This window comes from Pelecanus crispus, chromosome 7 (genome assembly GCF_030463565.1).
Source record: "Pelecanus crispus isolate bPelCri1 chromosome 7, bPelCri1.pri, whole genome shotgun sequence".
Lineage (NCBI taxonomy): Eukaryota > Metazoa > Chordata > Aves > Pelecaniformes > Pelecanidae > Pelecanus > Pelecanus crispus.
The window spans coordinates 31776463-31802306 of record NC_134649.1 but is presented as its reverse complement, the minus strand read 5'-3'; the positions used below and the strand labels follow the sequence as shown (position 1 = coordinate 31802306).

Sequence of the window (25844 nt, the reverse complement as noted above, 5' to 3'; positions counted from 1 at the left end):
TGGTGCCGCCACAGCTTGGCCAAGACAAGGGAGAAACTTAAAAGTGGCATTACAAGGCGAGTCCCTCTACCAACATGTTGAGTTTAACAGGTGGTGGTGTATCATCTAGGGACATGAACCTGAGCAATGCACAGTAACAATCTTCAGTCTTTTTCCTCTCTCAAATGCTGGCTTGTTGCATGTTCACACAACTCCTTTGCACAGTTACATCTGCTCAGTAAAATTCAAATACCAACAAATCAACAAAGTGATACAGTGTCCTCTCTTGAGTCAGCTAAACTTATTACATCCAAATAGATATTCCACCTCTTTCCAGGATTAAGATATGTCTTGATTTTACCCTCCACTTTGAAGGTTTTCTAGCCTATCTCTAACAAAAAGGTAAACACATTTTGAGACAGATAGAAAGTGGCACAAAATTGCGATTAAGCTCTACTACAATGCTGATTTCTCTGAGATCCAAAGCCTGAGGCATTTTGGCTCTTCAGAAATCTCATGATATCCCTCTCTACCTCAAGATTTTAGTCCTGCTTCCATGGTGTTAACTTTCACAAGCACTGTGTAGCCACAGCACAAGCCCTAACAGCATTAACCAGCATGTGCCTGTTTTAAATGCTATCAGAGAGGTAGAAAATCTAGAAATTTAACATCCGGCCTAAGAGTCACAACTTACTGCACTAAAATACAGTACTACAGCAAACAGCTCACCTTGCATAGTATGTCTTCCAGTTGCACGCTATTGAAATGAGCTGAAGCATGAGCTGGACACAAGACAATTTGAGAAAAACCTCTGCTGGCTCCCAGTAGAGCTGTGCTGGACCATACTCAATCAGGAACTCCATCATCTCTACAATCTGCTCATGAGTATACGAACAGGCCTGCAGGGAATCGAGTTGGAAGCATTGAAGAGAGGTCACAGGGGTGACAGACTTGCACATCAAGTCCCCCACTGCTAGGATTTAGCTGAAAACTGTATCCGCAAAGATTAGATTACCATTGTTCCTTGCGGATTAAGTATTTACTTTCTGTTTTATTTCCCAAATATAAAAGAATACAGCAATTGTCACTATAATATACAATAACAAGCTTAATAATAATATCCTTTAAGTTTCTTTGCAGCCCTAGAAGGCTTAGGCCAATTTAAGAAGAAAAAAGTTACATAAAATTAAAATTCTACTCTGCTTTTAAGCTACTAATCTAGTAGTTACTAGACCATCATTCAAAATAAATTTATGCTAAAGTATTAAAAAAGACTGCAAAAAATATCCATTTACAGTTTCTAAGTTCTGACTACAAAACATACTAAAGAAAAACAGAAATTCCTAACACACTTGCCTTTCAATAATTTCTTTTTAAATTACATAAGGTGGCAATAGCTTATACACATTTCTTTAGTTACTGAAAATAAGTGATTTTTGCAGAAGCAAAAAAACCGTTATGTTTTCTCATTTCAGCTCTTCTAGAAAACCATCATAAATTAAACCAGAAACCACAGGCGGATGTGCTCCCTCAAAACAAGCAGCAATAAAACTCAGTTTTAAAAAAAAAAAAAAAAAAAAAATCACTTTGCAGAGAGAAAGTAGGAAAAAAAAAATCATGGCCAACACAAGAATCTCCCAGGTAATTCCTAGAAACTATGGTTTCCAAAAGATACATATCAATTGTCATTATCAAATCAAACTTATTTCCAAGTTTTTCAACATTATGCACTTTTCTATACATATAGATTTTGTCCTTTCAGAGATTAAAAGCACAGAAAACCCCACAAGTATCAAAAACAACCTGCCTTTAATTTAAGTTTGAGAGGTGGAAGGGGAACCACAGCAGATGAGCAGGAACCTTGATCAAATGTAGTTCACATGAACCTCAAAGGCTCTTCTGTATTTTTCTATTGCAGTGTCATGCCACAAGGCAGGAAAAAAGTACAAATAAAAAAATCCCTATCCCTATAAATTGCACATTGCCTAGTTATTCCACTGGCTTCAAAGGACATCCACATATTTCTGCAGCTTGGATTTGCTTGAAAAATGCAATCACCATGTTAAAAGCTTGCAACATGGCACTTACCTTGTAGGGGGGCTGCGGATGGACCAGAATGCCACCTTCAGTGCGCTGGAGTGACTGCTTCACCTGTTCAAGTTTGATAGCAAGGTGAGCCTCAAAGTATCTACGCAAGGCCATACAGGTGTGTTTCCCAGTCTGGCGACTGGCAAAGATCTCATCATCACTCAAGAGGGCTCCTTGGTCTTCCAGGTTTAAGATCTCAAGTGTGCTTATCTTCAGAAAGAGGTTGGGTAGGGGGAAAAAAAAAGTTGCATCAGCTCACTCTTCAGGAAAAAAAAGCACCTACAATTCTCAGATGCACTTGTACTAAATTCAAACAAACTTACTTTGCTATACTAGACATACAAGCACGCTCTCTAAGAGCTGACAAAAGCTGTCTGAACAGAAAAGGCTATCTGCGTGGATAAATAGTTAAGTCTAAAAAGAACCATTCCCCCTCCTTCACTACCTATGGGAAAAAAAAAAAATAATCCAGAAGTTACATCAATGTTGATCTGGCAGCAACGTTGTGCCTAATACTATTAGGCATTATATTACACAACACAAAGTGCGCTTACACCTTGCAGTGCTGACATCCTCGAGTTAGTACCAACCCAAGCTATTAGGACTGCACAGCAATACCATGCAGACATACCAGCTTTTGTACATGAACAGTGTAATTTGTGCTCATAAGGTACTGCAGTTACCCCAGCAAAAACACAGCTGTACCCCTCCTGGAACAAGGGTGGATGTATCTGCATCCAAAAGGGTGCATGGCAATACCACACGTGTGTGGAATGGCAAGAAACGTTTTAACTACTGCTAAGCCACCACTGTGTGAGTAAGTGCTCCTTAACTCAAGAGTTGCACCAAAAAGCTCTCAAAGGGTAGCAAGTCTCTGGACAATGATCACAATAATAAGAAAAAGAATAAAGATGAAGGGATCCACTTGTCTGTTGCTTCAAAAACTCACCCCACCTCTCGATCTCTGGGAATTTAGGAGGAAAAAAACCCAACAAACAAAACAAAAAAAAAAGAACAGAATTCTCCCCAGTTGTACTGTAAGGGGTGCAAAACCTGACATTAAAACCCTGTTCATCACATAAAACTACAAGCCTTACCAGGTTAACCAGACGTCGAAGGCCATCATGCCTGTCAAAGAGCTCCAGGACAGCACGGAAGGAGAAGCAAATGGAAAAAAACATGGTAGCATGGCAGCAGCCTGAGGCATGGGAGCACTCCATTAGCCATAAGGTGTAGTTTACTACATCTGAAAGCACATTATGAGGGTGCATGCACACCTAGAAAGCAAAAGAACATTCTTGAGAAGGACTTCAAACAGATTGCTGAAGAGAATTTGTCCAAAGAGAATGAGGGTTCTTTGAGGGGCAAACAGACAGAGGATAAATTATCAGTTACTCCCAGCTTGACTTGGGACATTTTATTTCATGTCTTGGATATACCATTTCCCGACCAGTAAAAAAACCACCCCAGTGAGACTAATAAAGGGCATGATGTGGCAATGCAGGACTAGCAATTGGTCCATTCCCAGACCTAAACACAGTAAATACAGCGGTCTTAATGTAGTATAATTCCAGAGAGTCCTTCTCTGTAACACTTCAAGCTATCCAAAGAATGATTTACTAGAGGCAGAGAGGAAGAAAAGTTTCCACTGAAGAAACAAAAATTATTCTCACTGTAACAGTATCATATGCTAGGTTGAAGTTCTAGCAAACTCTGGTAGCACTGAAGTCTACGGGAATTGCAAGAATCATCAAATGCAAACCTAAAGCTTGACTTTTTCTGGAAATAGACAACGGAGCTGGTCTTTTTCTTTTCTGATGTGCAGACCACGTACTCAGAGCTGCACTTTTGCATACATTTGTTAGCTTCTAATGATGAGGAACTCTGAACCCTTCGCCAGGGTCAGCGCCAAGAGGAACAGCACAGGGAACTAAAGCACTGACACCAGCTGTTATATGCCAAGTTAGCAGATTTTTTCATCTCTTCTCTGCTGGTGTTGGACATACTCAGAAAATACAGTGCTATCAGCTCCAGCCTTGCTTCCACCCCAAGACCCGACACTTGGCATGGATTAAGTGACAAGGGACTGCCCCTTGAAACTGGCTTCCTCTGAAATCCAAAGACAAGAATGTACCACAGAAACCTGCTCTACCTGGTATCTGTAGATATTGGGGATAACATCTGGCAGATGAGACAGTGTCACTGCAAAACAGCTGCATGGTTTTATGACATGGCCTGAGGACATCAAGCAGAATGAATCCTCATACAGCACCCTGTCATGGCTTTTCATTTTCCTTTTAAACAACCATGCAAGCAGGAAGTGGAATCAGGGAAGAAAAAAAAAAAAAAACCAGAAGGAAAAAAGGGAACGTAGAGAGTTTTCTCATGACAAAGTTCAGAGAAACACCAAAGCAGCTCAATATGCAGCCAGGGTCCATCTTTCTGACATAACAGGCAAAAAGAAGCGGAGGGAACGTTACACTCATTTCACCTTTCTTGCCTTCATGAGGCAGATGTTGTACAGGGCACAGACAGCCCTGATCAACCGTGATTACCAAAAGGTTTTTGAACTCGCTCATGGAAATACTGGCAGAATACAAATGGCAGCTGGATCCATACAGATACGGCCTTAAACAACCACTACCAGTCCAGCCTCTAGATGCTCAAGAGTGTTAAGCACATTAAATCACAACACACATTCAGATAGCATCAAAAACTAGGAAAGAATAAGCAGAAACATACAGTTACTAGTTTAACTGCTTCCATTTTCAGCTACAAAAAAAGTACTAGACAATGCCAGGGACAGACCAGGAATCAAAAGCCATCATTCAAAGCAGAGCAGAGTTGGGAGGCTTAAAGCTACAACTTCGCAGTTGCTTTGAATGAATCTTAGAGCAGGATGCTCCCATATGCCAGTACTAATGCTCACAAGCTGAAAGTTCATCTTTTTTTCTTGAATAGTAGCAACTTTATAATAAACCAGATCAGTTCCTAGATTTGGCTCAGCACCTACGTGTTACTGCCAGTACAAAAAATAAAAAAGGAAATAGAATCACTGCTTCAAGTACCTGTGAAGCTGAAGCTTAAGCATGGACTGCCATATCAACCTGCCCGAAGGGATGCCTGCTGGAGGAATGCTACTGAGCTGAGAGGAGGATTTAAGAATTTTTTTCTATGTTAAAATATTGAGGTGAAGAACTTTACCTTCATTATCAGCTGTTTTAATATTTATAAGCTCAGGCCACAGAGAACCCTTACAGTCATTTAATTTGATTTTCTGCACAATGCAGACCAGAGCTGCATTAGTCTTCTGCTGCATTCTAACACCACCACAGAAGCTGTGCTGCTGCCTGGAATCTGACTGAGGTATAGTGTAACACTGAAGCTATCCACACTGGGACTGTGCATGGAAAAAAATAATCTCAGGTATAGGAGTCCATTGGAACAGACAGAAAACGAAAGACAAATGAGACTGTAAGAATTTTTCCTTTTTTTTTTTGAGGGAAAGAGGGAATAATAGGATGAAAAGGGTGATGGAAGTATTGAGACAATGCCGACATGACATGAGGTCTTCAGTTAATTCCCTAGGAACTGAAATCCACACCCTTGAAACAAAACACTGAAATACACCATTATTTATATACTTCCTATTGCCTCTGCACATACCAAAGTCTTCCATATAAATTTGCTTTTTAGCTTAGGAGATGTTTATTCACTGTTTGAACACAGGTAGAAACACTAAGAAATGAGGGGAATCACTACAGTTATATTAAAAGGATGCCTCTTACCCTCTCCATGGCATCTTGATTGTAAGACAAATAATATAAGCACATGGAGACCCCTGTTGCTGCCATGGAAGGACGAGGAATCTCCAGCAACTTTTGCACTCCTCCATGAGCAACAAACTCCGTTGCAAACTTGTTGTGCAGCAGCAATGATGCCAAATGCTAAGGAAGGATAAAAGCTGATTAGACTGGAATTCTTCAGACTGTCATCAATTCCATCCCTCGCCCCACAGAAAAACAGATGGCAGAAAAAACAAGCACTCCGTGCTTTGTCCACCTTATTTCCTCCTCCCATTATGTTTAACTGCAGAACATAGTATTTATCCCAATGACAAAAGCAAAAAAGGCATTATCACTTTGTTTTACACATATTACAAAAGAAATACAAGAAAAGCAGAGCAACTCAGAAGTTATCCAATAGGCCACATTAAGTCTTCCTATTCTTTTCACATTAACACTATCTATGATCACTAAGAAATATTTAAATTTGCATTCAAACTTCGTGTGTGCCATATTGCTGGCAAGAAGAATTTTACAAAATTAAGTTTAAAGGCTATTGTTAAAACTGAAGTCTGCAGCTGCACTGAAGTTTACTACACTTTTCTGTATTACCAACACCTTAAGAGGAAACAGTAAGAACCACTGTAAACCCCACCCCACTCCCAAACTGAGGTAACCTACACGTTTTGTAGGAACACTGCTCTTTGGAAAGAAATTCTCAGACAAATGACAATGAAACAGAGAGAAAGATGACACTGGAGGACCAGAGGCAGAGAAGTTACTGTGAAAGATAGAAACAACACACAGAAAAATGTAGCTTGTGCTGCTGCACTGCAGGTTTGGTTTGAATAAGGTTATTTTGTGTGGTTTCGTGCCTCGGAGAGGTAACCTAAAGACTACTCACACAAAGCTATTGTATTTCAAACATTAAGCTCAAAGATGTCATGCTGGGGCTTCTGGGAGTAAGATGCTTATGCTTCTTACACAAATGTCCCTTGAGATGACAGGCAGTGGAACAACTCAGGAATGCCATCTAAGGGCAGCAGGAACACAAGCATTTGACAGAAAAAGGGATTTTTATCATCTTCAGATAGGTAGGTGACAGGTGAAATTAATGACACTTATCCCCTCCCCCTTTTTTTTGTTTTAAATATTTGAGAGTTATAAAAAGAAAACTGCAATACATTCAAGTTGAGCAAAAGCCAATTCCAATCCCAGGGAATGCTGCAAGACACACAGGCCTAAAGAAGGTGAGCATTTGCCTTTGACACATGCAGCAAACATATTCAATGCTTTTACAATGTTTATGGTATGTTTTATGCATTATGAAAGTAATTTACCTTAAGGGCTTCAAAAGTGAGCAGCACGTCGTTGGTTCGCTTCAAATCGATGTAGTACATCATCAGCTCCCTTGATCCCAGTTGCATAAAGATGGGCAGTAGCTGAGAAAAATAAAAATGGGAAACTAGCTGAACGTTTCATGGGAAATACAAGGTCTGTTTTGGTTTTTACTCTCTCAAACCCCCAATTTTTCCCCTATTGGCAGATACCTGTTATGAGAGGTCAGTGGTAACCAGCTCCATCCATAGGAAGCAATAAAGGTTAACAGACCTCTTGTAATACATCTGCTGACTGCAGCAAGGTGCATGACAGCTGCCACATGGAAATCTTAAGACTCTCCTTCAAGTGCGGCTATGGCAAGTCCACACAGATACCACCCTGGAGATAGGTTCCACTTTCCATCTGTGCAAAGACAACTACCCAACAACTGAACAGAAAAAACAGGAGAGCAGGGCAACAAACCAAAACCCTTCGCATAATTCTTTGTCTAACAGCTTTATTGTATTAATTCCTATTTTTATATCCTATTATTGCTGGCATATGAAGTGATCCAGTCAGCATGCAGGGTATTAGGGGGATAATGGTTTCTTTGGCTCTCACAGAAGCAAGGCACACACACATAACATATAACACAAAGCAAAACTGTGTTGCTTTGTTCTATTTCAAATTAAGTTAAACCACCTAAAAAAAGATTAGGTAGAGATAAAGGTGGCCTGCAGACCTATGCTAATTTGAGTGTTATGTTTTTTAAAAAAAAAAAAAAAAAAAAGGGAACACACTTGGGTAAATCTGACGCTGCCCAACTACTTTGTCCACGTAAGTAACAACAGCTCTCAAAAGCATCTGCATAACATGGGCACTGCCGTTTCTCGTCAGAACTACTGCAGAGTAAACACAAACCACTTCATTTAGAATTTCAAGTTCATTATTTCCTCAGACTTTTAATTGAGGGAGTCTATCACATCCCCCAGAGGAAACGGGAAAAATGTCTGTATTTCAAACAAAGTGACTTGCCCTGTGGCATGTAAACAATCACCAAATTTAACACAAACCAGAAATAAAATTCCTAGTCCCATGCTCCAACTACTAGACCACACACCTGCTAGGTTCAGGGTTTGAGTATTACCTACTAGGTAATATTCAAACTAATGACTTCATCAATTTGAAAGTCATCAACAACTCAGGAAAGGTTACTGATCTTAATCATATTAGGAAACATCAGAGAGCGATATAACAGTTCTGCAATTTTTTCCCCACAGTACCACTCATAGTTTTGTAAGCAGAATTCAAGCACAGAGTGCTTCCTCCCACCTTCATATGCTCACCTCTTGGTACTCCCCTAAGGGAGTCAGGTACTGAAGAATTAGCCTCTGCTCTATGGCAGGAGTCAAAGGGTAAAGTGTATAATTAGTGCCAATCACCCACGGGGACATTTCTGACCAGCTGCTGTTGGACAGTTCAACAAACATCCGCTCTGGTTCTGAAGCAGAGAAGCCCAGCTTTTGCTTGGCCTTCCGGAAGCCATCTCTTTCATGCTGTTTCCCTGATTTGCTTTTTCTCAGTCCCCCATCATCTAGCTTTGTAGCAGAGTTTACTCTGCTACTGGTCTTGTGACTTGAATCAAGATGAAAGGAGATCTCCATATCCCCAGAAACTTCCTCTTGCTCTCCATCTACTGCCATCTCCCCGTAATCCATATCCACAGCCTCTTCATCTAGAGGCAGCAGAGGATCTGATGGCACTTTCCGAGGACTGGGACGCTTGTTTTCTTGTTTTGTAGTCATTTCAGTAACCTGTAATTCTCGTAGCCGTCGAAGCACCAAAGCCACCTGTTTCAGAAAAGAATGCATGAGAATACACTTCCGACTTTGGTCATGCATCTCACATTGTCCATATTTTTTGTCCTTATCATATAACCAACTCCACAGCATTAAGTGTCAAGCATGCTGTGGTGTACATTTGCCCAGAGAAATAATGATTTCAAAGTGAATAAGAAAACCCAATCCTTTTTGCTACAGCTACTTTCATTCTAAAATACCAGCACCTAGTCTCCTGAATGAGAAAGACGTGGCTTAAAAGCCATTAAGAGCAGATGAGCTGTATTTGTGCTAACAGAACCACATACCTTCTTCCACCATTCTTCCATCATCTCTCCCTAGCCTAGAAGAAAGGCAACATCCCCTTCTGAAGCAGCAGCTTTGATAAATTGCAGTTCCACAAAAGCTAAAGCCATGCTTTTACTTTTAAAGGCCTTATCTGTGCAAGAATTAAAATTCACACCTATGCTTCAACACACTATACACCATCCTGGGAGACAAATTTGCCTATCCTACCTTCTTCCAAAAGTCATCTCAATTGCTGATAAACATCACACAGAATCAACACTAAGCTGGTGAAAGGTTTACAACAGAAGTGAATGCAATTTCATATTAAGTTGTCCCCATGCTGATTTACCTTTCATTTTAAGATCTCTGTCCAGTATGTAAATCACAATGTGCAACAGTTATGGATGTAAAGCTTCTGAAAATTTTTCTTTAAGGGAGCTATGAATATGAGTCCCATTAAAAAGTATAGTATTTGCCGCCTTAGGTTTCCATTGGCATTTTTAACACAACTGGTATAACAGAATAATCAGGCCGCAGCCTCAGCAAATGCATGGTCAGGAGAGGATGGAAAGCATGAGCTACGGACTCTTACAGATATTATTATAACCACTGTAAGACCCATATATAAACTCATGAATGTGAGCTCCCCACAAAAAAAAAGGTAAAGGTATCTGCCCTCTAAAAAAGGAAAGTGATTGATAGATCATTACCAATTGTGAGTTCTCGTCCCTGTAATTTGCAGCAATATCTTGGTTTTCCATAGCTCCTCCTAATAGCCCCGTTGCATATGTCCGTAGCGGCTGATCAGCCTCCCGTGCCCACTTAAAGAGATTTTCAACTATGCCTTCCTAGAATGAAGAAAATAAGAAAACAATTCCAACAGTTATATTTCATTTTTAACTTCTCAGTCCCAGTAAAAGCACCTTGTAGTAACAATTCTCCCGATCTCTAGTAATGAGCAGGCTAGATTTTCCTACCAATTACGTAATGAATCAAGATTTTAAAATATCGGGGGGGGGGGGGGGGCACGGAATCTAACATTTCAAGCAGCATAAAACTATTCCCAAGCATCAGATATTTGGAATCAGGATTTACACACCTGCAAAAATCTTCTGAAATGGCCAGTCAACCTACTGACTAGGAAGTAGCAAAACACTACAGGTATAAACAAACAAGCCCAAAGCTCCTGTGAGTTTCACTAATATAAATCTCCAGCAACTTACCAGATTTCAAAGAAGCCGTGTTGAACTTACACCAGGTAGAATGGAATTTGGCTAAATTTCTTCCATTTCACTAAAAGCTTACTAGGGCTAAACTGAAGAGTCACTTAAATAAGCAAGCTACCTGGTGCCAGAGGAACTCTTTACACTAATGACTACTCACCAACCAAAAGAACGATTCTCAACATAGAAATCCATAATGTTTGGAGAAGAGAGAAATGCATGCAAGTATACCAATCTGCACATATGCAAATCTTAATGTTAAATATGGTTAATATTTTCAATAGTAACAAAATCAGCAGTGTTTGAACACAGACTGCCATGCAATTTTTCTTAATAAGGCTGGATAAGTGTTAATTAAAATTAAAACAGTCAATTAAAAGACAATGGGTTAGAACAAAAGATTCTTTTTTTTCCCCTCTAAATCACTACTGGATTTTGAAACACCATACAACAACACATCATTATGACAGGAATCTTGCACATAATTTGTATCATAGATACAATACAATAAAAGGTCAGTTAAAGGTAATAATGAAGAGACATACATTTCAATGAGAACTCTCAGCTTACAAATTTTTAAAGAGCTGCCTGTTACATATTTAAAGAAAATTGCATTATTATTTAAATGCTCTTATGTCATTAAAAAAAAAAAAAAAAAAAAATCGATGCAATGTGAAATACCTTGGCCGCTAGAGGACCTCTTTATGACCAGAACAGTATCCTCTCCAAACGGATTTGTGAGCTATCCTAAAGCCTCCTACATACAGGAACCCAAAGTGCCATAACAGAACTCTATATATTCTCAAGTCAAAAGAAAAAAAGTCCTTAAGCGCAAAACTTGACTTAAAAATTTAATTTCAGTTTACAGAGAGATTTAGTTTCTGAAAAAAAGCTGTATCCTCCAAAAATAGGGAACCATTGTTTTGCTTTGAATTTTTTTTTTGATCAAAGTCTCACAGCCTTAGCCTTTGGACAGATCACAAAGATCTCAAACTAAATTAAATCCTTCACAAGGGGAGCACATAATTCTCTCCTTTTATCATACTTTAGAGTTCATATCCATATTTCCAATAGTAAAGAAACTAATTTGGAACTTTTATATAAAGCCCTACCTGATTTCCAAACATCAGAAAAACATTACATTAATTTTTACAGATGAGGGAACTGGGGCTCAGGAGTGAAACCAACTTTCTCCTCACTTTCAACACTGTGCATTCCTTCAGAAAACCACATTTGTCAACATAAAGAAATCTGATTCAGCTGTCCATCACGGTTCCAGATAATCCCCACAAAGCATGCAGATTTTAGACTGCTTAGTTAAAGTATGACTTGCTTATCAGCTAGCTCTAATAATGCTATCGCTCTGCTGTAGCTGGTGATTACTGGGCAAGACGACTACAGCAAGTCTTCACATCCTATACAGCCTAATCCATTCACAAGCCTATGAAATAAGAATTCAAAGTATAACATTTCCCAAAACACTACATCAAGTTCTAGCTCCTCTGTTTGAATCAGTCCCGTTATACCTTACAAGCTGCAAAATACCCAAGACTTAATCAGCTGAACAAGCCAACATCAAAAAGTCCCAAACCATTAGTAAGATTGAATAGGTTGTCTCCCAGAGACAGGATTTCAATATGGCTTTTTACTGTTTCCCCTGTGGGAAGAACTGTTGGAGTACATAACACACCAAACTTAAAAACCAAGCCTTAGTATAGATGATACCTTTTCCTGAAAGACAACAGCTGTTTCCAGTCCCGGCATGATATCCAGAAGAAGTCGGCAGGCAGCAGTGTTTAATGGAGGTTCTCTGCTTGTCATCACATAAGCATTCACTAGCTAGAGAAGATCAGGAACAGCATTGGTTTGAAATTCAACTCTGACCAAAACCAGCGCAGTGAAAGCCTTACAACTCCCACAGCAGCAAAAAGAGTAAAGAAATGTCAGTATGTAAGCCCTGGATCTAAAGACAACTAGCCTTTAACCTGCTCCCTCCAGTGCCTCAGAAGTTGAAATTACTTGTCAGAGAAACAGAATTCTCCTCTGATCTGCTGTTCACTGACTAAATATCTATCTTGAACTGATTTGTAAAGACAAATGCCTAAAAAAATCCTACAGTTCAGTAACAGTGTAAACATGAAAAGGTAATAGCTGAAAAAAATTAACATAAAAAATGCACATTTTTAATGCCATCTGTGTTTGCTTATTGCTTGCAGTTTAAGACAGAAAGCTACATGCAAGCAATCCGTCAGAATCCTTACAGCAATGTGTACGGATACAGGTACCTGCAGGGAGCTGAGGGTAACAAAAATTCTAGCTATTAACTCATGTTAGAGGACAACAGTGCAAAAGGAAAGCCAGACTCTTGCCTCTTAATCCTCTGCCTGAGTCTTCTAGAGCTGACATACTCCTCTGCTCCTACAGGCAGTCCAGCATTTCCAAGTAGTCAGAGACAAGGCATTGGAATTAGTGGTATTAATTTCCATTACAGAAATTAATTATGCTTTTAAACTTGTATTAGAGGAGCTACATTTTCTTTAAAGAGACTGATAAACCTTGAAAAGAACTAATTCAATTCTTACTACACATATTCCAGCACTCCTGAACAGTTCATAAAGTCCCCTTTCCTTAGTGGCTTTAACAGTGGCAAATGAGTTGCACTTAAACCCATTTTAAAAACCACTACTATGGAAGAGATAGTCCCTACACCAGTAAAATAAATATTAAACAAGTACTGAGGTCAACCAGCACAAGTAAACAAAAACCATAAGAAGGTGTCACAAACTGAGAGATACAGTTCTCAGAGCAAACCTACCGCATTCATGAAATCATCATTCTTGAAAAGTATCCTCAGTAAGTGACCAAGCATGCACTCTGGGTCCGCTCGACCTGTGGGAGAAACAGGAAAAGACTTACCTACCTACCTCAAGATGTCAAGAGTAATACTGAACTGCTGTCTTCAAATTGATTGTGGAATACTCTAGTTAGCAGGACCTTTCTCAGAAGGAAAATTACTGAAGAAATCGTATGAATTATTCACTGACTTAACATTTTTTCTAGTAGGCATTACCTCCCTAGAATTCCTACCAGTCAAAGCACAACACATTTTAGTGGTCCAATAGTATTGAACTGTCATTTTTGTAGACAGTGAAGATGCAGACACCAAGCAAACTGTTCCAGTAACTTGGAAATAAGTCATCTCAAAAAAAAAAAAAAAAAAAGAAATTCAAGGATAACAAGATAAAAAGCATCAGTGGCTATATGTAACTGTTCTAAAGCACTGCACTTACTCAACAGCAAATTCAAGATAATGTGAGACAGATTGTCTTCTCTGTCCATCTAACACCTACTACTTCACATTAACTACAACTTGTTAACATGATCATACCCTTATGTCATAAATCAGCCTCTGAAACGCTCTTCCAAAACTCTACCCAGGCCCTCAAAATCTTGTAGCAAACATCAAAACTGCCAGATATCAGCACTACAGAGCACAATTATCCACTGCAAAAAGTAGTATCAGACCTTGATCAGCAGTGGGCACATTCAGGCTAAAAATTGCTTACTCTTAAATATGAATTACCAGGTATCCATTGTGACAGAGTTGGTGCTGCCAAAACCATTCAGGACATCTTACCTGGGTGTCGGTCATCAAATGGGTCTGGATCCCCTTTACGGTATTCTTCAGTCTCCTTCTCAATCAGCTCGGACATTCTGCAGAAGGAATGACAACAAATGAGCAGAATTCATACTCAGTCTTCTCCTAGTACACAGCTCCTCACAATAGCCTATGTGTCAAAGTACTATAAAACAGCTCATCAGCTTTCATTTGAACGGTGTTCAGTGCCACCAGAGGATCTCAGACTGTTCACAACAGATAGATGAGAAAACAGACTTGGCTCTAATATCTTATGCCTCCCTGCCATGCTCCAAAACACACTGAACCCGCACCAACGTCCCAGTGATGTACAAGCATGACGTTCTGGAGGAGCCAATATATTTTATTTACTCATGTCAGAGTCCTGGCGCTGTTCTACAACACATACTGTAGAGAACTAAAGTAAATAAAAGGGCTTCAGTAGTACTTTTCACCATCACATAGTCTTTCTTTCGCAGTAGAATAAGTCTTGAACAGGTGACTTAGTCCTCCTTCCTATTCAGTCTGTGCAGGGGCAGTCACTCAAACTGCAAACATAATTTTTTGTTATTTTTACCTATTAAATTTTAAGAATATTGTGTAACAATAAAAGTATTTCATATTTAATGAAGTCTTCTGTAATCTCTATTCATCTTATCCCAACAGCTCCATCAAAGCTCAACTTTTTAGCATGTGTCAGTTAACACAATGGATAGACAAGGAGAAACTCAGCCAGCTCCCTATTCATAGGCCTTCAAAATACCTTAAAATGCTCCTCCGTATCAGACAAAAATTGAAGGTTGTTTTGAAGTTATGTCTTCCCCTAAACTGAGAAGCAGCCTCAGCAGACACAAGAAATACTGTGCTCTAATTCATTTAGAATGAGCAGTAAGAGAATTAATTATTATTTTTATGCAAACAAAATCAAAAAGAGGGAGATTATCTCATGGTCAAGCAATAAATAATTCCATAGTCATCCACTGTCTTTCTCCGTGAAGTACTACAGCAGAAATATACACAGTTTGAGGTGAAATAAAAAGCAGTATTCAAAAAACATTAGCAAATTAAGTCTTATTTCCTTGGTATAAAACCTGATTCCCTCCCCTCTACTGAGGTCTAGGGTGGGGTGCAGAATCTATGTGCAGCAAAGCAGTTTAAAACAAGGTCTTAATACCTCAGGGTAGTGATCTAGGCAGCGTTTATTATAGGAGAGGGAAAACTGCTGGAAGGCTGCAGTAATCCCTGGAAAAATATTTGTCTTTCACAGGGGATTTGCCTTCCAGAATGCCACCGATTTCTACTCCATTCCTGTTACTTTCCAGAAAATATCCTCTATTCCCAGGGACAACTGCAAAAGCAAAAAGGTACTTAGTTCTGCCTCTGTGAACTACACTGACTTGCCAGTATGACAGAGGATGATGTTATGAAGCCTGCCTAGATTGTAGGAACAGCAAATTAGGTTATCAGGAATGAGCAGAGAACTTTCCTGCTTCTCTCTGATCTGACAATTACCTTCCAGCAAACTGTTTATCCTGTGGGATTCTAATATTTACTTTTAGTAAGCCTGAATGTGAAGAGATGCAAATTGTGTCCCTTGCTAACAGGTGGCACAGCTTGAGCTCTCATGAATTTCTGGCAAAAGCAAGTTTACTTAAATACTCCACTGCCAGCTCCTCAGTTTTTTCCATGAGAACTAATAGCTTGAGGGGTGCCTGCTGACAGCAACTGGGATAAATGGGAAGGTGAGAAGCTGCACCCTAGACTTGTCAGGTCTTTTTAAGTGATAATCAGCATTTTGATTGTGTGCCAGAAAGGACTGACAAGCACGCATGGAAAGTGAGAATAACATTCTCATCAGTCCATCCTCTTTAGGTAGGCAGCCAAACAGCATGCCAGCTGAAGCTGCCGAGTGGTTTCAGGGACGACAGCATTATCACAGCTTAGATGAAACAGGCACATGAATCACCGATCACAGGGGATTTTGAGACAATTAGTCACAATTGTTTGACCAAAATTAAAAAACCCACTGCCTCTTTAAAATTTACTTTCAAAAAGGGGGAGAGGGGGAGCATGAGGAATCAAGCTTGCTTATAATACCCTTCTTTTAAGTAATGCATACAAAGGTGGTTTGTGAAGTGACTTGGATGAATCTATCTAGATCAACAGCTTTGTCAGTTCTCAGCTGAAGCAACAGGAGAGTCAAAAAACAAACAAAGCTCATTTCTGCCTCATAACATAGGCACGTGGTACACAGGGCTTTAAAAAAAAAAACAATTCACAAAAGCATGGAACTTTTATTCAGGTTTCGAGATTTCCTTCATTCACTTGGATTATATTGGTTCTCTAGCCACTTCACAGTTTGCAGAGAAGATCTAGGTTTTACACAGGGGTAGGGGTTCTTTCCCCCCACTTCTGACTGATTTTTTTTCTCTTTACAACTGTCTTTGCAATCATCTTTGGAAAGTTAGTCAGATCTTCATTTTCACTTGCCACAAACTAAGCTCACCTTAGGGGTGAGGAAGGAAGGGGCAGTGGTATACACAAAAGTACATCAGCTTTGCATGGCTCCCACTGATCTAGAAAGCGTAATATAAAGCCATCCTAGTACTGCTCTATGCCATCATTTGGCATTAATAACCAACCTGAGCCTTTATAACAGATTGCAACAGCGTAAGATGTTCTAGGATCCCATACCACAACATGCTTGGTTTGTGGAGATGAAGTATGGTGTTGAGCTGCTGATTTATTCCCTTTATGAAAGAGGCTCTTGCAATGCAGTGAAGGATCTGACTCCCAGGATTTGCCAGACTGGTTGAACATAACTTGCATCCACACTATGAACTTATGCTCTTGCACGATCATTTCAATTTGCTATTTTTTTTAAAAAACCATATATATAAGTACCTGTTGTTTGCTGACATACTTTCCAAGCAATTTCTTCAGTTCATACCTTCTGACACTCCAGAGTTTGTAAGTCCAGAAAACTATCTTATTTAGAAGTGACAATTCAGCTGTGGCCTGTAAGCCACACTGTTGCTGTTCTTGTCCTATTGCTGTTTAAACACGCACTACTGCACTCTTACATATGCTGCCTCGGCATCACATTTAACGGGCCTCCATCCACACAGGGAAGTCTTCTTCCCTTTAGTTCAGAAGAAGGAAGGAAGTAGAAAAACGTCACTCACCAACAAGCATGACCACAGCTTCCTCTGCCTTAAGTCTAAAACAACATGCAAAGGCACTACTCTGCCTCAGGACATCAGCTAACACAAGCTCCAGTTTGTAAGGATTCCTAGCACCTCTTCCAGCAAATTCCTTTAAACCTATGCTGTACCTAAAACCCTCTACTCCAAACAGATGTATGGCTTTCATTGATACCTGGAGCACTGTAAATCCAACTTCTGCCAGAGCCAGTAGATCCCCTTGCTATTGACCTTAAATAAATCTGTATTATCTCCACTAAAGCCAAAATACCCAAGCTTTCACCATCCATAACCACTCTGCCTGCTGCACAGAAACCTTGAGGAACGAAGACTTATCAGACTTGTCTGGGCATAAATAACGTAGGGAACTCGAGGAGCTGAGGGGGAGCAAGAAGTAGCAGACTGCTATAAACACAAAAAAAAGACATGTTTAATGCAAATTTCTTTAAATTTCTTAGAATATAGTAAATTTCTGCTGTTTATGCCTGCAAGAAAAAAGCCTTGAAATAGCACATATGTTTCCTTCAACACAAATCAGACAATACACAAAGATACACCAAAACATGTCTCATGATTTTTGAGAGACCTACTCATTTTCAAGTGTTTAGGACTGGCTTTCTGCTGTTCATCTCCCTCTTCTGTGCTGCTATTTTTAAAACATAGCAAGAACAGCAAAAAAAGTTGTGCCCACTAGGTGAGGCATGGCACAGATCTGTGCAAAGAAGCTCCACCAGATTCCTGTTGTTTCCACACAGTGCCAGCTCAGAATCTGTGCACTGACTGGCTGACCCAACAACACAGAGCAATGCAGTACAGAAACCTGGATTGCTCTCCATGTACAAGTGCAGTAAGTCCTTCCGCATATACTAAGCAGGCCACAGCTCTGCCAGCAGAGGTGTGAGGAGGAATTGGGTGGAATTTCTGTGATTCTCCTGTTAAAGCAAGAGTATTATCAGTTTACCCAAGAGAGGCCTGGCTTGGAAAACCACAAAAGCAATAGATAATTCAAACGTTTCTCTTGTAGTAGAAGATGTCTTATAATTAATGGTGTTACTAGTACCTACACATCTCCTAAAATAATTTATTGGTCCAGGGAATATTTTCCTCACACATACAATACAACGCCAGTCAATCAACACCTAGTTTTAAAAAAATTAATCACGTTTTAAAATTTCACTTTAAACATGCCCTATGCACTTCAATAAAATCTTCTCAATACAATCCCCTCGATTCATCCCATGAGTCACACTCATCCTTTCATTTAATCTTACCAATGTTACTACAATCACAAACTACACACCACCACTCTGATGGAACCACATTCTCATAGCTTTTGATCTTGATCAACATTTTACAATCTTCAAGTGAAGATACCAAAGTTATTCCAACTATTTAATGATTCCCCTGACTTCTATTACTTCAGAGAATTAATTCATGTTTTAGAGACAGTCTGTGTAAGATCTTTGCAATATAAATTACTTACTAAAAACTGTCTTTAAATACCACACTTATAGTTCAACTTCCAAACCAACAGACCTCAAGCAAAAACATGGTAAAAGCTGCTGTCAAGTAGCTTCAGATATTTAGATTTAGGAATTTATTTAATAGATCTTACCTGGTGAGGATAGGGACCATGTCTTGCCCACTGCCATGTTCTTTCTCCCATTGCTCAAGCAAAGCAGTGAGCTCAGCCTTGGAGTCCACATGCCCAGATCCTGAAGTCATGGCTTAGCCTAAGGCAGAGGTAACAAGCAAAGAAGAAAAAAAAAAAAAAAAGGCAGAAAAATGAGGAAGAAATCCCACACAGTTTTGCCATTTCATCAAAATAATCTAAATCAAAGATTACAAGGCATTTGGAAGAGGCAAGTAAATACTCAGCAACAAGGAGTGAGAAAGAGATTAAGTGACAGAATGCTGCTGAACTTCACATTAAAAGTTGGAAGTTTCTTTTTGGTCCTTTGCCTGAAGAATAAAGAACATGCGCACACTCCGAACACAAGTCTTAACTGGTGTATGACAACCCTGACCATGATGGGAAGTATGCACACCTAACCACAAGTGTGTTCAGTATTGAAGCTTTTTAAAAGTCTACCTCAACTCCATGAGCAGACCTGAGTTAGTCCTTTGCTGTTGCTCAAGTATTTACTCAAAAAACAACAAAGCTAGGGCAGCAAGATTATGATCAGCGTCATTACTCCAGTTTAACACCCTCCAGACAGCAGTGAAAGTGCCAAGAATTGTATTAGCTTCACACTGCCAAGGAGGCAGAAGGCAGCGGCACTGAGCCACTGTGAGCAGTGGAAGAAGCACCAAAGAGGGGTAGTTGGGAAAGCGAGCAGGTTGCCGCATTGCTACTTGTTCAAGGATTCCAAGAATAGTCAGTGGCTCTAGTAAGGGGGAAGAACGATCACTGGAGGGAGCACTGGAGCAGTTACTTCAGATTTATCAGCCTTTACTTGCAAGACAGCAGCTGACAGAAGATTTATCTTCCCATCCTCAAAAGTGAGATCCCCCTACAGTACTGAGTGAGTTGTTAAGGTACCATTTAAGGAAAGGAACTATCACTCCAGATTTCATCTAAGTCTCTAAATTTCCAGGCGTTGATTTTTGTCAGTCTGATAACAAACTACTAGGAATATTAACAGACCAAACTAGAACACAGTCTGTCTCAAAACACTGCCATGTCCTTAGTTACCAATCTGACAGACTGTGATTGCTGTGAAGAGTTGTAACTTCTGGAGGAAGGAACACCCAATCCCAATTTATAAATTGACCTTGTGGAGATGGGGGGTAGAAATCAAAGCAAAAGAAATTCCTTCATCCAAAAATGCACAAAAGTTTCCAGCATTTCATTAGCCATAACGCAGCCAATATCCATCCGCCATAAGATTAAACATCTATTTGTCATAACTGACCCAGAGAAGGAACTTTCCAAAACAAGGTTAAATACAGATATGTTTAAGACAGCAACATACACATCAACTCCTGAAATACACACTCAGGAATCAGTCAAATGACAGACTATAAAGGGAGCCATAGGTCAACATCGATTACATAAGCATTTATAGCCCAAGTTCATTCTGAAAAACGTTGCCATGCTTAACTGAGTGCTGGATACTTCTAATTGATTCAAAACCTTTTCTCACTCAGGAAACGGATGAACGACCCTGCAGCTTTATCTCCTGTCTCATAGGTGCTTTCGAATTTAACATATTGTGACTAGTTAGTTAACTGGGAGACAGCAAGTGAAGATCACCTGACCAAAGATGAAACTGGCAGAAACTGCCCAAAAATCATCACCCGAAGACTATGGAAAAATAAACCTGTGACTATGAGACACCCAGTCTGAGGAACACCATTTTGATAAGTACTATACAAAGTGAGCGCATGCTAACAAAAAACCTACCTAAGCATAAAGAAAGATGATGTTTTCTAAATGACAAGTAATTATGATTTTATCTAGAGCATTCATTATTCATTCATCGCAGGACTAGACGGGGGAAATTTGATACAAATGCATAAATGGCTTTGGAAAAAACACTACCTAAATGCAGAAAACAAAACATAATGAGATTGTACACAGACACACACACCCCTCCCAAACACTTCTGAAAAGTAAAACTATTCCAAGCTCATAAAGCTCCATCCCCTTTTTCATTAACTGAACAATACTTGCCAGCAGCACTTCTGAGCTTTTAAGTATCACAGATAAACATTCAGACAAATCTACTCTGAGCTTCAGAATGCAAGTGCTGTAACGGTATCTGCATTCAACCATTTCAGACATCTCCACCTTGATTCTATACCCAAGGGATACAGAAAAAAGTGCCTTGTGACCCCAGAGGTTGTATAAGGCCTGTACAGGCTCTCCTGCAATCTGAAGAATAGTTTACTTCCCCTAACAACCCTTAATTATTCCAGGTAGAAAATAAGAAAGGCTTAGCAATACCTGCAACAGGTCAACAAAGTTCCAGTCACGAAAACCACAGGAACTGCTCACATTGCCCTCTGGGACACCCAGCACTATCCCATAACAAAGGGAAAATAGAAAGATCCCAGCTGTCCCTAAAACCCGGAGTATTACCTCACTTAAAGTACATTATAGGTCTAAATAACTGGTGCCGACACACAACTACTTTCCTGAAATAAAGTTAAAACATAAAAACGCCACCCTTTTTATAGGTACACAGCAATGAAAGTAAATGTCTCTCCAAGGCATCTCATCTATTCCAAACACTTATCCCTCCCAACCTATTCAAATAAATTTGACTACTGTACATGGCGTTGCAAAGAGCAGCCACAATAAAAATTACCCCAAAGCATCTACTTCCACAGTTCTCATACCAGTGCTCATTAGGAGTAAAATATATGTGGACGGAATATCACGGCAGGTGAATGACTTCTTAAATACAAGAACCAAAGCAATTGCTACTGTGCTCACTTTTTTCCAAGGATTGCATCTTAAATCAAAGTGAAGAACTCTGCAGAAAGGACAAGATCATAAGCGGGATGAACTAAACCGTCACTGTCAGAAACACACCCAGCCTGTTGGAGAGGAAGGCCTGTGAGAGCAACTCTGACTTTCACTGTTTCCCTTGGACAAGCTGTTGAACAAATTCAATCTTAAATTGCTCTCCAGGAACTAGCAGAACAGGGAGCAGCTATCTCATTGTGGATTTAAATCTGGGGAAGGGGCATGGGATGGAGGGGTAATTTTTTTTAATAAGTGTTGAAAATCATGGCCTACTACAGATTTCACTATATATTATTTTATAATATCTAATAAGATAAGGAATGGAGTATTTTTTCCAAACACCACTATTGTCCAAATATTCATATTTAGAATCAATACAACTGATATAAACAAAGCATAAAGCACTTACTCAAAGGATTTGACTTTGAAACACAAGTATTCACAACGTAACTATCACTCACTGTGAACACTCCCACTGAAAATCCACACATGCATGTTTCAGCACACAGTGGTGCACACGCTATTGCTTTAATATCAAACACTGCTTAGTATTCCAATATCATAGCAAAGGTTTTGTGAGCATTTTACTCTTCTGAACTTAGATGTAAAAATGTGACAGAAAAGGGAAACCCAAAGAAGTATTCAGGCACAAATACCTAAAAGTACTCACATGTTTTTGAAATCTCAGCTACCTTACTGCCTGAGTCACCTTCCTCAGACACCTCTGAACAACGAAGAAATACAAGTCCCACTGACATCTAACTGCAAACCTTGGTAAGTGCAGGCTACAGTTCAAGCAGTTCAGCTTCACCCTTTGGTTCCTTGACATATTTGAGCGTCACACTGACTGCAACACTGTTACAGGTCATTCACTTATTGATTCTGTGTTGTGTTCATGAAAAGGATTATGAGGTTCTGAACTCACTGACTTCAATTACAGATATGCATTTTAAAGTATGAAACCTCCTAGGTGAAAATGATTCTATTAGTAAAATCTGAAAAACAACTATTTGGTTACTTGGGAAACAAGTACAAAATCCATATCTTAACAATTTAAACGGAAAATGAAAGAGCCACATAACAAAAATCAGACCTTGGGGGGGAAAAAAGAATCAATTTTAATCAACTTTGTAGAACGATTGCACATTTAAATTCATGTGGACAAAAATTACAAGACAATTTCCAAATCCACATATGTAGAGCCGACTCAAATTCTAATAACTACACTTTGACCTAGCTTAAATACTCAAGTTTGATATTGTTCCTAAACATGATTCTAAGTATGGCTGAGGACACAATGTAGATGAGAAGCCTAACATAATACTGTAACACCATAAGGGAAAATCAAGAACTCATGAGTTAGAATCTAGTTAAATACTAGCAAGCTGAGCAGTGTATCTGTATATTCTTCCATATTTATGTTCCTTTAAAAAAAAAAAAAAACACTCCCTCTCATCACAGTTATTCTTTAAACAGATGAGATACCAGACAGCTATTTGCCTAAACCTGTTGAGTCTGAAATAACCATGCCAAAGTTAATGCTGAAGCATAACGAACTGTCAACACTGAAGTTCCCTTGTGGAAGAAAGCATGTCACAAGCTAACAAAATCTTCACAATCCACGGAGAATAAAATCATGTTTTGGTATCATACGCGAGTGAAGCTCTGAGGGAAGTCCTCATTTGTTCAACTTCCCATTTTAACCCCTAGCAGGACTCCAGTTTGGCTATTACTACAGAACACGTTCCTAATGTTGCCTTAAATATTTTGTTAAAAATTCATAGTTTTTTATAGTTAGAATATTTTTAAGTCCGAGGAAAACCACGAAGTTACTTAGCTTCCTGGAATTTCTGCTTTTACAAAACAAACCTGCAACTATCTGCTGATCTGCCAGGACAAGCCCAAAAAAAACCAGGAACAAACTTCTGCTGTCTACAAAGGAAGGTAAAAAAGCGACGCTCCGTTTCAACACCAATTCCTCTTTAGGCTGCCAGAAAGAAAAACACGAGGGCCCTACCTCCCCAGAGGAGCACCGAGACCCGACCTGGCCAGGGGAGCGCGCAGCTGATGACAGCTCGAACAGGCTCCAGCACGGCCCCAGCGTGCAGGCGCTCGCCGCGGTGCGCCCCGCGGGAGCGGACCGTTCGCCCCCACCCAACGGGAGCAACCGCCGGCGCTGCCCGTTCGAACCGAAGGTTTAAGGTCGGCGAAGGGGGCGGGGGGGACCCCCCAAGCCGGAGAGCCTCGCTCCCCGAGCAGGCCCGGCGGAGCCCCGCGCGGAGCGGCGCCTCCGCAGGCCCCGCCGCAGGAGGAAGAGCAGCCCCGGAGGCGGGGGCGGGCCGGCCGGCGGAGGACCGGGGCGGGCGGGGCCGGCGCGGCGCAGGCCCGCCCCCCCGCCGGGAGGCTGACAGGCCGCGGGGGGGGGGGGGGGGAAACGAGGCGCAGCGCCCCGCCGGGCCCCCGCCGCCCCGCGCCCCGGCGGCGCGCCGGAGGGCGCCCCCTAGCGCGGGGGCGGGCGCGCAGGCCAACCCACCCGCCCCCACCCCGGCGGCTCCCTCGGGGCCTGAGGCGACCCCCTCCCCCTCCCCCTGCCCCTGCCCGGCGCGGAGGCCGCGGCCGCCAGCCGGCCCGGCCCGGCCCGGCCCGCCCGGGGGAAGCGCGGCTGCGGCGCGGCGCGGCCCCGCCCGGCGCCCCGTACCTGCCCGATGTCCCGCTGGGTCACCGCCGCTGCCCCCCGGCCCCTGCGCTCGGCCCCGCACACCCCGCGGCGGCCGCGATTGCTATGGCGGGCACACACTTTGCGCGTCACCACGCTGGGGGCCGCGTCACAGCGCGCGAGGCGGTGTTGCGAGAAGCGGTGAGGGAGGGGGAGGGGCGGCAAAGGGCCTCGCGCTCGGCCTCCCGGGAAACGGAGTTCGCGGGCGGTGAGCCCTCTGCGCGTGCGCCGCGGGGCAGGCTGGGAGCTGTAGTTCCAGGCGGGCGCCGCCATTGCGGCTCCCTCCGGCCCCCCCCCCCCAGCCCAGCCCAGCCCAGCCCAGAGCACGGCGGCTGCGGCGGCTCGTAGGCGAAGGGGTGTTTTCCCGGGAGAGAGGCGAGACCATTTACTCTGCTTTTTCCAAGCTGGCACTGAGGAGCCACCGAGAGGCGGCTGCCGGCCCCGATAGCCGGGTGTCTGTCCCGATAGCGGCATAGCGACGGACACGCCGCCACCCCGTCCTCCAGCCCCAACGAGCAGGGCAGGGACTGTCGGCAGCTGTGTCTTTTTCTGCCTTTCTCACGTCAAGGCTGAACGCTCACTTGTGCATTATGATTTACCTGCTTAATGTCACTTCCAGGTAGACAGCGGGGTGTTTTAGCGAGAGGGCAGCTTGAAGATGAGCTTAGATGACGAGCATGCCTGCCTCCATTCCCTCTCCAGAGTGGTTTCTCCTCTTGTTATCTGCAAGACAGGAACATCATCCTATTTCTTCCCAGTTATACGGGGACCGTTTTTGGCAGTGGGAGCTGAACACCCAGCTCCACCTCTGCCCTGGGCCGTGCCCAACAGCAGGAAGAGGAGGCTGAACTGAAGCATTTCTCAGGCTCTCCTGGGCCTCTGGGGCAATCTCCTCTTCCCACCGACCCCCCTCCTCCCAGCTGCTAGAGTTCATCCTCTCCCCAGTCCTTTCCTCTAACACCCCCCAGGAGAAGCTACATGCATGCATGCAGTGACAGAGAGTCTGTGTGCAGAGAAACCCTTCAGCATTGCGTAGCCCCATCCCAGTTTGCTTTCTGCATGCAAAGTCTTCCATTCCTCTGGGATTTTTTTTTGTCCTTGCCTGTTGGCTCCACGGTGGAAGTAGCCCAGCTCTTTGTGGGGGCACTGTGTGCTTTTACAGAGGTAATAAATTGTTATTCTGCACTGTCCTTTGCCCCTGGCATATTGAGTTACCCATGGAGAAGATCTACACGCTCTCAGCAAGTTTATGGTTTCTGAGGGGGAGGAAGACCTAGAAGGGTGCACTTCTCA

The 25844-nt window shown here is 41.7% G+C and overlaps 1 protein-coding gene across 6 annotated transcripts in view; it reads right to left on the bottom strand.

Annotated features, from left to right (window-relative positions):
* The window catches only part of DCAF1 (DDB1 and CUL4 associated factor 1), a 54847-nt gene extending 30275 nt beyond the window's left edge, over nucleotides 1-24572 (bottom strand). For 5 of the 6 annotated variants that reach the window (XR_012831212.1, XM_075714517.1, XM_075714515.1 and 2 more), the window contains exons 1-12: nucleotides 24534-24572; nucleotides 18977-19094; nucleotides 14159-14235; nucleotides 13337-13410; nucleotides 12247-12360; nucleotides 10009-10146; nucleotides 8519-9022; nucleotides 7193-7294; nucleotides 5856-6014; nucleotides 3165-3344; nucleotides 2068-2277; nucleotides 709-878 (exon numbers count right to left, since the gene is read on the bottom strand). Coding sequence is in view for 5 of the 6 variants with exons in the window: in XM_075714517.1 (XP_075570632.1) it covers nucleotides 709-878; nucleotides 2068-2277; nucleotides 3165-3344; nucleotides 5856-6014; nucleotides 7193-7294; nucleotides 8519-9022; nucleotides 10009-10146; nucleotides 12247-12360; nucleotides 13337-13410; nucleotides 14159-14235; nucleotides 18977-19086 (1838 nt within the window). In the remaining variant the exon portion in view is untranslated. Of the gene's footprint in view, nucleotides 1-708; nucleotides 879-2067; nucleotides 2278-3164; nucleotides 3345-5855; nucleotides 6015-7192; nucleotides 7295-8518; nucleotides 9023-10008; nucleotides 10147-12246; nucleotides 12361-13336; nucleotides 13411-14158; nucleotides 14236-18976; nucleotides 19095-23704; nucleotides 23738-24533 lie in introns of those variants that run through there. The other variant, XM_075714516.1, reaches the window with a different exon arrangement.
* Nucleotides 24573-25844: the final 1272 nt, after the last annotated feature.